The sequence below is a fragment of the Ammospiza nelsoni genome, chromosome 5 (genome assembly GCF_027579445.1).
Source record: "Ammospiza nelsoni isolate bAmmNel1 chromosome 5, bAmmNel1.pri, whole genome shotgun sequence".
NCBI classification, from domain to species: domain Eukaryota; kingdom Metazoa; phylum Chordata; class Aves; order Passeriformes; family Passerellidae; genus Ammospiza; species Ammospiza nelsoni.
Window position 1 is genome coordinate 2,864,427 of NC_080637.1, and position 14,043 is coordinate 2,878,469.

General features: G+C 46.6%; 1 protein-coding gene across 1 annotated transcript in view; it reads left to right on the top strand.

Moving 5' to 3' along the window:
* The window catches only part of PLXNA4 (plexin A4), a 502,236-nt gene that overhangs the window by 428,248 nt on the left and 59,945 nt on the right, over positions 1 to 14,043 (top strand). The window contains exons 13-16 of the mRNA XM_059471897.1: positions 1,867 to 2,018; positions 2,606 to 2,723; positions 8,008 to 8,144; positions 9,728 to 9,895. Of these exons, the coding sequence (XP_059327880.1) occupies positions 1,867 to 2,018; positions 2,606 to 2,723; positions 8,008 to 8,144; positions 9,728 to 9,895 (575 nt within the window). The remainder of the gene's footprint in view (positions 1 to 1,866; positions 2,019 to 2,605; positions 2,724 to 8,007; positions 8,145 to 9,727; positions 9,896 to 14,043) is intronic.

The following is a 14,043-nucleotide window of genomic DNA, read 5'->3' on the forward strand; positions in this document are numbered from 1 at the left end:
CCCCTTTCCCTTTCCCTTTCCCTTTCCTTTTCCCTTTCCCTTTCCCTTTCCCTTTCCCTTTCCCTTTCCCTTTCCCTTTCCCTTTCCCCTTTCCCTCTCGCCTTCCCTTTTCCCTTTCCTCTTTCCCTTTCTTTTTTCTTTCCTGTCAAACCACCGCAAACACCTCCTGGTTCCCTTTAGAGTCAGAGATAACTCACACTCACTGAGGAGCTGGTTCACAACACCTAAAATTACTATCCTAAAGTTAATATCCTGAAATTAAATATCCCCTAGAGGTGCCTGGCTCTCCCTCCTTTTATTAAAGGTTGGCCCTTCTAAAAATCACCCTTTGGGTGGGAATCACACCAACGCTGGTGCCAGGCTGGGTGCTGGGAGCAGCAGGGCATGGCTGCCAGCCCTGGATTCCCACCTGGCAGAGCCAGGGGCAGGTGGGAATGGGCCTGAGACAGGGAATTCCCCTTTGCTCACTGCAGGGAGAGCTGTGCCAGCCCTGGCAGATGGCAGCCGTGGCATCCTGGGCAGGCAGCAGGGAACACCCTGCAAGGGAAGTGTTTGAACCCTTCTCAAGAGGGCAGTGGCATGGCAAAGTGGGCATGGTGAGGAAGGGCAGGATGGAGATAATTAAGGGCCAGCCTTGTGATTCTGGTGTTGTTCCAATGCTCAGGAGACAGTTCTAGTGCTGATTCCCACCTGGCTCTGGACAAGGGGGATGGAGCAAGGCCCTGTGAGGGTCTGGTGCAGGGCCAGGCTGGCATGCAAACACCATTCCAGCAGCCCCCAGGCTGGTTGGGATGGTTGCTCCTCTTATGCTCAGACCCAGAGGCTCCACAAATAATCTGTCCATGCTCCCTGCCTACATTTCCAATGGCCCCAGCTCTCCCAGGAGGGAAACTGGAGCTCTTTCAGGAAGAGGTGTTGGCACAGAGCAGCTGCTGCTGCTGTCTCAGTCACCATCCACCTCCTCCACACCTAACCCAACACCCTCTTCCTACTGTGGCTTGGCTGGATATTTTCCAGGTGGACATTTTCAGCTGAATTTCTGCTGCATGGCCATTCCCTCCATGTGCTGTGGGCTGGGAATTTAGGATTTCAAGTGACTGGCTCAACCCTTTATGTCCTCGTCTTGTCCTTTCTCCCATTTCTCTCCACCGTGTCCCTCTGCTGCCTTTCCATGGCTCACGTCTACAAAGTGCAGAGCTCAGCTGCAGCTCCATGAATCCCTACAAAAAAATCTTCAACTCATCTCTGGATGTTTTGCAAGTAGTTAAAAGAGAGTAAATGAGGTCTGAGGCAGAATTTTGCATACTCTGTGTATCTGAAGTAGGTTTGTTCAGCATTTATAAGTGTCCCTAGTGATCCCCAAAAGTTGTCTGTTCTTTCACCTGACAGGTTTTGTATTTGTGTTGCCCCCAGATGAAGGCAGGAATGATGAATCTGACTCCATGTTCTCAGAAGGCTAATTTATTATTTTATGATACTATATTATATTAAATAATGCTAAACTTTACTATACGAAAGAACACAGAAAGGATACAGACAGAAGGCTAAAAGATAATAATGAAAATCCATTACTCTCTCCAGAGTCTCAACACAGCTTGGCACTGATTGGCCAAAGAGCGGAAACAACTCACACTAGAATCCAATGAAACAATCACCTGTGGGTAAACAACCTCCAAATACATTCCACATGAGCAAAACACAGGAGAAGCAAATGAGATAATATTGTTTTCCTTTTTCTCTGAGACTTCTCAGCTTCCCAGGAGAAAAATCCCAGGTGAAGGGATTTTTCCAGAAAACGTGAATGCCACAGCCAGGATTCTGGTGCCTGCTTTGATCGTTCTCCTTTCTCTTGGCTTGTTTCCCCAGATCAACCCTGTGACGGGCCCTCGTGAGGGAGGCACCAGAGTGACCATCCGCGGGGAGAACCTGGGGCTGGAATTCCGCGATATCGCCTCCCACGTCAAAGTGGCCGGCGTGGAGTGCAAGCCCCTGGTGGAAGGGTACATCCCAGCAGAGCAGTAAGTGGGGTGTGTGGCACAGCAAAGGCCACAGCACACCTAATGACATTCCTACCTACAGGGGCCTTCCAAGGGATCCATTCTGACTTGGGAATTGAGGGATGAAGAAGCCATTCCTCATGTACAGCTCAGGATAATCTATTTATTTCATAACCCAGTTATTACTGTGTTTGGATTGCATATTTAGGTGATCCTCATGGCAAATGCCCTGAAGTTATCCTGGTTTTCACCAAGCAGTCACCCCAAGCTGTTCAATTCCTGAAAAGCCTCTTGCTAAATGCAGGAGTGATCATTAAACCTTAGAGCTGCCTCCACCACACCAGGCTGGAGCTGAGAGGGATGGAGCCAGACCTCAGCCCAACATTTCTCTGTGCATTAAAGTGGATTTACACCACCTCAGCACTTGTCCCAGCCAGAAGCCACCACTTTCTAAAGAATAACTTCATCCACAATTTTGGTTCTGGATGGGACAGAAGAGGGTAGATTAATCTTCAGTCCATCCCCCAGCAGTGTGGGTTCTTAGCTGCAATTCCATCTTACCAAAACCACCCCTCAAACTCTGCTCCTGGTTGGTGTTTTCCTCTTAGGATCGTGTGTGAGATGGGGGAGGCCAAGCCCAGCCAGCACGCCGGATTCGTGGAAATCTGCGTGGCCGAGTGCAAGCCAGAGTTCATGGCCAGGTCTTCTCAGCTCTACTACTTCATGGTAAGTTCCTGAAAAAGTTCTCCTTGGCCCTGAACTCCTTGGCCTTGCTCCTCTTACTCCCTCTGTCCATTGTCCTTCACCACATTGTGCCTCCAAGCTCTTCGCTGCCGTTCTGGTGCACCAGATTGTTCATTCCATTTCCTTTCAACATCTTGTTCCCAGCAAAAATAGCTAGTCTAATTAAAGTTTGAACAACCTAATAATAGTCCAGATTATTAGTCCAGTTACAGTTCCATGCAGTCGCGGTCGAAATTAATACAGAAAATTCTCATTAATAGTTAAAAGTGCTGTACAGGAAAGAATAAAAAGGAGCTTAAAAGAGGAAAATTTCCCTAGTATCTTTTTTTTGGGGGTTGTGATGCTTTTGCTACCAACGCCCCTCTGCTTGGGGCCACTGGTGTCCTCCAGAAGAAATTTGAGGGCTGTCACTACTGATTGCAACCCCAGAATCTTCAGCAGCATGAGTGTGATGGTCTTGATTGGGTTTCTTTCTCCTCCTTCCTGGATTCCCCCAGGTGTTTATTCATCCCATCCACACCAGGAGCACTGGGATCAGGACAGATCCAGCTCAGGCTGCTGGTGAGCTGTAGGATGTGACTGGGGCTCAGTGCTGCTTTTGGATGCTCCATGATGAAACAAGAGACACCTGCAAGCTTCAGCTTCAGTTCAAGTGCAAACACATGTTGTACACTCAACCTGTGCTTTATTCCTCCCTTCTGATGATGTTGCTTGTCCAAGAGACCTGATTATTCCTCTAAGACCCCTTGCTGGGGACATGCAAGCATTGTCTGGCCTTGATCTGTTCAGATCTGTGCAGGTTTGAGATGAGAGGGTCCCTTTGTTCCCATCAAAAGCTCTCAGCTCTTGCAAGAGAATGGGTCTCTTCTGAAATTATTCACATGCCTGAGCATTTCTTTATGGTAAAGGGAACTTGTAATGAATGCAAATGTCTTGGATTCCCCCCTCGAGCTACAGAAATTCCTCTGTTCTCTGCATCTCCCAGTGTCACTCAGGTGTTGCAGTGGCGGGGGCACAGAAACACCTTGAGAGAAAGCCCCTACCAGGCAGCCAGAAGGGCTCTTTCCAGGACATTACACTTCAACGTGTCACCTTTTGCTACTCCTGGAATTACTGTCTGCTTTTGATCATCCGTGTCCATCTGTGACAGCTTTTCCCTCCGCTCACCGCCTTCCCGGCTGCCAGGGCGTGAGCACGAAGCCACCAGGGTTTTTCTCTGCTCAATACCTCCATACCTTTGTGCTAGACAAAAAAAAACCCCAAAATACAGGCACTCTGCAGCCTGCCATCATATTCCCTCTCCCGTGTCCTCTGCTTTCACAGTGGGAGCTGTATTTTTTTGGCTTCCTTGGGTTTTTTCTGCCAGGAGGGCAGAGATGCTGCTGCAGGAATCTCAACGCGCCTTGGCATCCCGCAGCGGTGCGTGGCAGCTTGAAGGGAAAGAAGATGTTTGAAAAGCAAGGAAGGGCAGCACCTGGGAGATAAATGTCACTTCTTGACTCATAGCAAATCTTCTGGAAAATTGGTTTTTGAGAGGTTTGAAGGAAAACTTGGTCAGAGTTGGCCAATTGGTTCAGCCTTTCCCTGTCTTGCAAGAATTCAAAGAGATGATGGTTTGGGCTCAGATGAGTATCTAATTTCAGTGTTTTAAGAAAGAGGTGGCTTAGTTTAGAGATGCCAGAATGGTTCTTCTCCATCTTTCTAAACCAGAACTTTTAAATTCAAATAGCTGCTCATTTGTTTTAAACTCGTCTGTGATCAAAACCTGCAAATTGCATTAGGAAGTACAATAAGCCAAGAGGGAAACAAAGCTGAAATGAAATTTATGATGATCTAAATGAAATATATTTTTTTTAGTTATTCATTTTCTTGCTGTAATTATTGCCCCAGTCTTTCAATGAAAAAAATGTTACATTTACTGAAGAATATTTATCTTTATTCTGGCTTTAGATGAAAATATTGTGTCTCAGTGCAGGTGTTGCGGGCTGCTCCACATTTCTTCCTAAAATCCTTGTTTTGGGGAGCACTTCCCATCCATCCTTTTCATCTTTTCCCCTCTTGCTGCTACTGTGGAACCTCTAGGAAGGAAACCCAGGTGCACAAGCTGTGTTTAAGTCACAGCTTGCTCTTCCTGTGTTCCCAGGAGGAATGGAATAGGAACCAAGGTCCTGACAAGCTCCATGGGGGACAGTTTAGACCCACCTCTGATGGTGCTTCTCTGTGGAAAACCTGTGTGCAGGAGATGCTGGAGGAAAGAAAGGGTTGGGAAGCTGAAGAAAGTAGATAACATCCTAAAAAATGCAGAAAATTTCATGTCCTCTTTCCCTCGTTGTCACTCTCCAGCCTATCCACAAGACTCTCTTTGCATTTTCCACCACCTTCCACCAGCGAGGAAATGGTGAATAATCTGGAGTTTTGCTGTGAATGTGCTGTGCAATATTCAGGAAGGCCACTGTGAAAAATTTAAGGCTGATCACACCTTTAAAAGCTGAGCCACAAACCCATTTGTAAGATTGACTCCAGGCACAGCAGGGCTTTGCCAAGGAGCCTTCCTGGTGTGGCTGTGGCCTGTGAGGATCCTCAAAATGCCATGGCTGCTTTATCTACCCCCAGGAGAGGGCAGGGAGCCCACCCAGGGGTGAGACAAAGCTCTTTTGGGTCTTTAACTCAGATATTCTTTATGATTTTTGAATCAGATACTGCTGCAGTGGTGCTGTGTGGGCTTTGGCACCAGGTTGGCCATTCCCAACCCATTTTCTGCCAGCCATCAAGGTCAGCAGGAATTTGCACTTGGTGGAGGTTTCCATCAGTAAGGGAGCTGCTATCAAAGCTTGAGGTGGTACCCAAAATATAAATGAGCAGTACTGAAGTGCATCCTTTGCATTTCCATACTCTTCCTGTGGTTTTTTATCCCATTTAAAGACAATGGTAGAGAATATTCCCAGAAAATCACACTCCAAGCTTGGAGAATGGCTGGAATGCTGCCCAATGAAAAAGGACCTGTGGCTGAACATAAGGCCAGGTGTGTCCTGGTGACCAAGAAGTCAACGCCACCTGGGTTGTATCAGGAATGGTATGGCCAGCAGGAGCAGGGCAGTGCCCACCCCACTCTGCTGGCACTGCTGAGACCCCACCTCAAATCCTGGATTTTGAGCCCCTCAGGAAAGAGAACAGAGCTGGGGAAGGGTCTGGAGCAGCAGGAATGGCTGAGGGAGCTGGGCAGGGTCTGGAGAACCAGGAGAGGCTGAGGGAGCTGGGCAGGGTCTGGAGAACCAGGAGGGGCTGAGGGAGCTGGGCAGGGGCTGAGCCTGGAGCAAAGGAGGCTCAGGGAGGACCTTGTGCTTTAGTTGTGGGTTAAAGCCTGGACTTAGCAGATCATAGGGGTCCTTCAAAAACCTCAAAAATTCCATGATTCTAAGTATAAAACCAGCTTCCAAACCATCAGGTGAAAACCAGCCAGGTTTAAACACACAAAGTGCCCAGCTCTGACAGCAGATCCTTCTACAGAGCTGTAAGTCTGGTTTTCATGTTCTGCCCTTCCTGCAAGAGCTGCATTTAGAACAGGAGCAAAATGGAAAAATGGAAATCTTACCGCTGTTTTTCAAAATGATTAAACCAGAGGGGCCTGGGAACAGAGGTGGCTCTGTGTGTGTGAGAGTGGGAGCTGTGGTGTGTGTCAGGTGGTTTTATAAATATGGATTAATGGTCTCCAAAGCTCAATAAGGTGACTGCATGATGTACCTGCTCGCTCAGAGGAGCTGAGAGCTTCAAGCACTTGTGTCATCATTCTTAAAGAGAGGGGGAAAGAAATAATCTTCATTTAAATGCATATAGTAGCTTTTCACTTGGGACTGAATGGAAAGTTTTTCTATTAAAATGCAAATGAAAGAATAAACTGTAACACCAAATTTCTCCCTGAATATTGATGTCTCCTCTCTGCATTGTGGTAACAGGGTGATCTGTGCCTTCAGAGTGCGAGTATTTTATCTTGATTTGGGGAAGAAGGGAGGGTGGCAAGGTAAGAAAAAGAGTTTTGAGATTTGGGGCCTCTAAAGGAATTGTGGCCCTTTTTGATATATTAACAGAACACTGTGTTAGGCTGGGAAAAGAGGCTCAGAAAATCAGCAGGAAAAGGGAAAAGGTGTTCAGGGGGCAGTGCTGCTTCTGAGGCTGTGGCATTTCAGAGAAGCACCACCATGTCTCACTGAAGGAAAGCTCAAGGCTGTCTCAACATCCAGGTCAGAAAAGAGAAAGATTTAGGGTCGTGTGTGAGCATTTTGCACCACGGCAGGTCCAGGTTGGACATCAGGAGGAATTTCTTCATGGAAAGGGTTGTTGGATATTGGAATTGCGCCAGGAGGTGATGGAGTCCCATCCCTAGAGGTGTTCAAAGAATGAGCTCTGTTTTGGTTGTCGGGGTGGGGATGGGTCACAGGCTGGACTTGGATGACCTTGGAGTGATTCTGGGATCCTGTGTGGGAGAGGCAAGAACACACTCAGGTGTTCGGCTGAGCTCTCCTCCATCCAAGGGGGATGGCTTCCCACTAGCAGAGGGCAGGGTTGGATGGAATATTGGGAAGGAGTTGTTCCCTGTGAGAGTGGTGAAGCCAAAGAAGCTGTGCCTCATCCCTAGCAGTGTCCAGGGCCAGGTTGGACAGGGATTGGAGCAATCTGGGATAGTGGAAAGTGTCCCTGACCGTGGCTGGGGTGGGACTGGCTGATCTTTGAGGTCCCTTCCCACTCAAACTATCCTGTGATTCTGAGAATCAATAAAGTTGAGTGATCTTCTCAAAATCAAGCAATTTTCATCACTTGTGAGTTGCACAGTTTGGAGGTGGAGATTCCCCATCCAGATGCAATCAAACCAGTTCACTGCCTGAGTTATCCTGCAGAGCTGGTGGTGTGTGACAGCAAAAGGAGCCCTGGTCTGTGCCAAACAAGCAGTGGAGATGAGAGGTTGTGACCCAGAGTGCTCCAGGCACGGACCTGTCTTTGTGGGATTATTTCTGAGTGGGTACAAGGGCAGATCTCGTTTTGGAGGAGTGAGAACAGACTGGGGTTGGGTCTGAACTCATCCCACCAAGCTGGCATTCGAGCAGGGAGTCTCTGACAGGTCTGGTGTCACTCCAGGCTCCTTTATCAGCCAGATGTGGCCAACTTCAGAATTACCCTGATTAATCCTTGGGGGTGCCTCCCTCTCTCCAGCACTAACAGGAGAGGGAAGGTCCCTGTGCTGTGTCTCCAACACCTCCCTTTGCCTCCACAGACTCTGACCCTCTCTGACCTGAAGCCGAAGCGAGGACCAGTGTCGGGTGGCACCCAGGTGACAATCACAGGCAACAACCTCAACGCTGGCAGCAATGTCATTGTGACCTTTGGGAGACAGCCCTGCCTCTTCTACAGGTACAGATGAGCCCTTCCTGCTGCTCATGCCTGAGTGTGAAAGATTAAATGCCAATTAAAGGCAGGAAACTTCTCCTGCAGTCCTGACACCTTGTCCCTCAAGTGCCTCCTTTGCTGCAACAGGACTTGTGCATTCTGCAACATGCACAGCCTTGCTGGCCATGTTTTTGGGGAAAGAAAGTAGGATTTATTTCATTGTTTTGACTAGTATTTGATGTGCTTTTTCCCGTGGCCTCTTGTCAGATTTCAGTACAATTCTCCACGGTCCTGCGCTCTGCTACTTGCTCTGGGAGTGTGTCGTTTAAAAGATTCATTTTCATGTCCCTGCTTTAGTGGAGGTGACAAAGAAAATCTGACAACATCAGTTCGAAGTACTAAACCACCTCCCTTTTATCCCAGAATAGTCCTGTAGTGCTAAGAAATGGATGATTTGCAACATTTCAGCTCCGTGTTGGCTCCTGCTCAATGGCGCTTCAGAGAGGCTTAATGTCAGTGTTACCTGCTGGATGTTCCCTGATCCCTGTGAGAATGAGCCTGAATCCCATTCCCAGGGGCTCCTGCAGCTCCAAACTACCCAGAGCAACACATTTTGCTGCCAGTAGAGATGGGGGCTGAAGATGAAGTTGGCACATTTCTCCCAAATATGTCCTTGGCAGAGGAAGAGCTCATTCACAGGAGACCTGGGAGCACTGCCCTGGGGCAATGCCCTTCCCTCTCCTGGCTGTGGGGATCCTCTTTAGCAGCCTGTCATGGCTGTGGAGCGATCCAGCATCCAAAATTCAGCAGGGTGAAGTCACAGGCTGTGATTTGAAATGCCAAGTGGGAGCCACAGCTGCTTGGAGATGCTCACTGAAGGCTGGGGAATTTTAGGAGGGATTGAGCACTGTCTTTTGGGGGAATTCAGAGGGCACCTGGAGGGTGCAGTCATTGGAGGTGTCTTACACTCCCATTTTAGGGGCATAAGGTGAGGCTTTGTGATTTGCATCACAAATCACAGGACTGGGAAGTCTGAGAATGTTTAGTGCCCGGATTTTTGACTCATTTTGAAAGAAACGCAGACCTGGAGCTGGGTTTGAGCCCTGCCAAAAAGGAAAGGTTTATGCAGAATCCTCTTTAATCGTAAAATGCTTCCCACTGTATTAGCACTTCCAGAGGTCCCAGGCATGCTGCAAACTGCACTTAAAACAAGACTTACAGTCCTAATGCAAAGCAAACTTTATGATCCCAGGCTGCAAAGCTGAGGTGCAAACACCCCTTTTACGAGCTGCTGCTGCACATGTCTGCAGGCAGGAAGGAAACATCCATCAAATGTTTAATCACAGAGAAATACTTCTGCAGAGAGGCCTGCTTTGGACTGCCCTTGGGGTTCAGATTTTACTCTGAGTCCTGAGAGATGAGGGCTCTTGTGGTTTTGTTTAACGCAGTGAAAAGGCAATGCCACTTCCCCAGAGACTGCTACAGGAACACACTGAGTTCCACCTCTTCAGTGCACAGGTTTGGGCCACAGGACATGAGAATAAATATCTGGGCTCTTTTTGGCACCATTTTGCTGCTGGTTCACATTTACTTTCTCCTCCTCCCAGGAGATCCACCAAGCACATTGTCTGTAACACCACGGCCTCCTATGAAGGCTTTGAGAAGGTGAAGGTGTCTGTGAGAGTGGACAAGGCCAAGATACACCAAGAGCTGCACTATGAATATGTAGAGGATCCCACCATCCTGAGGATCGAGCCTGAGTGGAGCATCTTCAGGTGAGAATCCCAGGAAAACCCTTCTCCCAACTCCCGTGGTTTTTTAAAGGAGCACTGCCCTGATAACTTTGGCCCTTGGTGTAGAAAACTGAATTCCAAGCATTGTGTCCACCAAGAATTTGTGCAGTGATACTTTCCAGAGCCAATAGATCCCTCAGGGTGGATTAGAGTGAAATGACACTGAATGATTAGTGTTTGTATAATATAATAGATATGTAAAAAATATATATATACATATATGTATAGATATATAGATATATAGACACATATATAGATATAGACACATATATAGATATAGATATATATGTATGTAAATATATAATATATATTTTATATATATATAGGTTTATTTTAGAACAATTTGGTTTTAAGAGAAAGCAGCTACAAAGCCATTCTGGTTGTTATTATCTCCAGCAATATGAAAATACAAAAGCCTAAAATATCACATAAGAAAAAGCATAAGGAAGAAAAGGAAAGGATGAGAGTAGAAAGATTGCACCTCATCATAGACTCCACAGAACTTGGTCATTGCAATTTTGATGTCTGTCAGTTGAAGTGATGGTCACAGACTGGATCCATCAGAGGCCAAGGGGATCCCAAAGAAATGATGAAGAAAATCCCCAGAACACAACCTCTCTTGGGTTTATACTCAGGTGGGAACACCCAGCAGGGAGTTTCCCACTGGATGATGGAAAGCTGTGGATCAGGGACACCTGGATGATGGAACGTGGTGGATCATGAGTTTTTTTACACCTTCTAAGTCAACATAGCTGCCTTTTGCACCAGCCCAGCTCACTCCATCAGAGTTTAGCTTTTATATTTTTCACATTCTGAGCTGTTTTAGTGTGTGGGTCTGAGCTTCATATTATGGGATGGTGAGCTCTGTGCACAGAGCAGGGAGACAAAACAATTCCTGCTCCAGCTGGGCACCAAGGACAAATGCCCCAAATCTCAGCCCAGGAGCACAAACCCCGTGGGCTGGAGAGAGAAAAACAAGCAGGGTGGGACTGCTTTCCATGACTCTATCAATATTTAAGTCAAGAACCATTTCATTCTCTCACAGTTTGTAAGCTGCAATTCCTGCCTTTCCCACACCCTGTATGGACTTGAAATTCCTGTATTTCCTACAGCCTTCATGGACTTGAAATTTCTACATTTTTTATAACTCTCATTGACTTGAAATTCCTACAATTCCCACAGCCTTCATGGACTTGAAATTTTACATTTTTCATAGCCCTCATGGACTTGAAATTCCTACAGTTCTCACAGCCTTCATGGACTTGAAATTTTACATTTTTCATATCTCTCATGGACTTGAAATTCCTACATTTCCCCCAGCCCTCATGGACTTGAAATTCCTACAGTTCTCACAGCCTTCATGGACTTGAAATTTCTACATTTTTCATAACTCTCATGGACTTGAAATTCCTACAGTTCTCACAGCCTTCATGGACTTGAAATTCCCACATTTCCCCCAGCCCTCATGGATTTGAAATTCCTATATTTCCCACAGCTTTCACGAACCTGAAATTTCTACATTTCCTCCAGCCCTCATGGATTTGAAATTCCTGTATTTCACACAGCTTCAATGGAATTGAAATTTCTACATTTCCCACAGCCTTCATGGCCTTGATGCCTCAGGACTAAGCTCTGCCTCCTTGGCCATGGTGCCTGGAAGCCCCAGGGCTCTGTCCTGAGATGAAACACAAAGGGAGCCCTGCTCCCTGCCCCATCCAAGAGCCTTTCTCCTCGTTAGGGATCCCTTTTTCTCCTCACCCCCTTGATGCTGCTTTGGTGGATTCACAGGGTTCACATGAAGGTGCCTGAGAGAAGCGTTTGCCCTGGTTGTGGAAAGCATCAAAGTGATGCCCAAACTCTCAGAAGCCTGGAGGAATGGCCTCAGGAAGGGAGAATTTGGTCATTAAATGCACTGGTATTTCCTTGAAAAGATACAAAATAAGAAATCTTAGTCTCCCCTCATTCATCCAGGCAGCTCTCTGCTTCCCTGTCAAACTGGACTGATTGGAGTCCCTGGGGATTAGGAGCAGGGCTTGTAAATCCCCCCACTTCAGCTCCCATCCCAAAGATGTTTTCACAAATCAATTAGTGCCTTTAATTACCATGAGGGAATTTACTGATTTAGCCGGATTGAGTCTTTGCACGTTGGGCTTGAAGCTTTAATGTCAGGATTTTCCATTTGGGGCTTTTATTTCCAGTCAGAGTCCAGGTTATCAGTGAAATGAGAAATCACTTTACTCCCTTAGAAAGCCAGTTCAGTGCTGCTTAAAAAAAGGTGCAAGATTGACAGCCTAGGAGAGTGAATTCCTGAAAATCCCCTGGAAAGCTGCAGCACAGGGACCTTCCTCTTCCTCTCTGGCCTCAGGTGTGTCAGCACAGCTTTGCCCAGCCTGCAGGCGCAGGGACTCTGTGTCCCATGGCTGGATGGGTGGGATCTCCCATCCCAAATCCCCCAAAAATGGAAATAAGGGTGAGGTGTTTATTTAGGGGGTACTGGGTTATTTGTGGGGTGTGTAGCTGCTGGGATGGATGGGATCTGCCATACCAAATCCCAGAAAAACGGAAATAAGAGTAAGGAGTTTGTTTAGGGGGTACTGGGTTATTTGTGGGGTATGTAGCTGCTAGGATGGATGGGATCTCCCATCCCAAATCCCCCAAAAATGGAAATAAGGGTGAGGTGCTTGTTTAGGGGGACTAGGTTATTTGTGGAGTGTGTAGCTGCTAGGATTGATGGGATCTTCCATCCCAAATCGCAGAAAAAATGGAAATAAGGGTGAGGTGCTTGTTTAGGGTGTACTGGGTTATTTGTGGGGTGTGTAGCTGCTGGGATGGATGGGATCTCCCATCCCAAATCCTAAAAATCCCAGAAAAATGGAAATAAGGGTGAGATGTTTGTTTAGGGAGTACTAGGTTATTTGTGGGGTATGTTGCTGCTGGGATGGATGGCTTGGACTTGCACATGTCTCATCACTCACGGAATTATTAAGGCTGGAAAAGACCTCTAGGATAATTGTCTCCAATTCTTTACCCAGCACTGACATGTTCACCACCAAAATGTGTCCCCAGCTGACACATCCACACAGCTTTTGAACACTTCCAGGGATTATTTGAGCATTTCCAGGGATGGAGCATTTTGGGGTACAATCTCTCCCCTTTGCTTTCTTCATCTGAAATCAGGAAGCATCAACTTGAGCATTTTTAACCAGACCTCTCCAATTTCATCCTCCTTCTTAAGCACTTTTGAGTCCTTCCAAAGGTGCACAACCCTCGAGAGAGAAGACGGAATATCCAGGATTATCATGGGGATTTGTGGTGTCAGGGACAGTTTTAGGTGCTATAACTGTGGGGCTGAGCTGTTCCCAGGGAGAGATGATTGCCACTAAACCAGCTTTGCAAAACCAGTGAAGGAATGCAGCAAGCCTGGCTTAAAACCTTTATTTTTTCAAAACAATAAAGAAAACATTACTGCTAATTTATTTCCATAGCCAAAAAAAAAAGTCACGCTGGGTTGGCAAGTAAATAAAATTTTATGACCTCCATTAATACTTTTGATCTCGGTTTGATTTGAGTTACATCCAGCAATTATCTGAGTCTGAAGGCATAAAATGATACTCAGGGTCTTTTGGGGCAATAAACTGTTAAATTCTGAGGGCTTTTGGCACCTCTGTTATTTTGCTGGGCAGCAGCAGGTCTCCAGGCTCTACTCCCACCTGGCTCAGCATCCAGATGCCAATGGCCAGTGATTTTCAAGGCAAGAAACAGTTTTATTTCCTTTATTTTCAAGCCAGAGAGGGTTTGGGGGCGATTTTAAGTCTTCAGCAAACAAAAAACTGCTTTCCATTTTTTCTTTCCCTCTCTCTGGTCGGGTGCTGTGGCTGTGTTTATTACCTGTGGTCTGAGCCTGCAAGCTCAGATTCCAACCCAAATAGAGGATATTTAACTCGTGGGTTTAAAGCTGTGTGCACAGATTTAGTTGATTAAATAAAAGGATTTGTCTGTATATAGACACACATACCTGTAGGTGTGTTCACACATTGGAGTTTTGTGGAACACATAAAACTTTCAGCCAGGTAAAGATATAAAATCCCTTCTAGTTTGAATCAGCAGAGATTAATTATAATATATATATA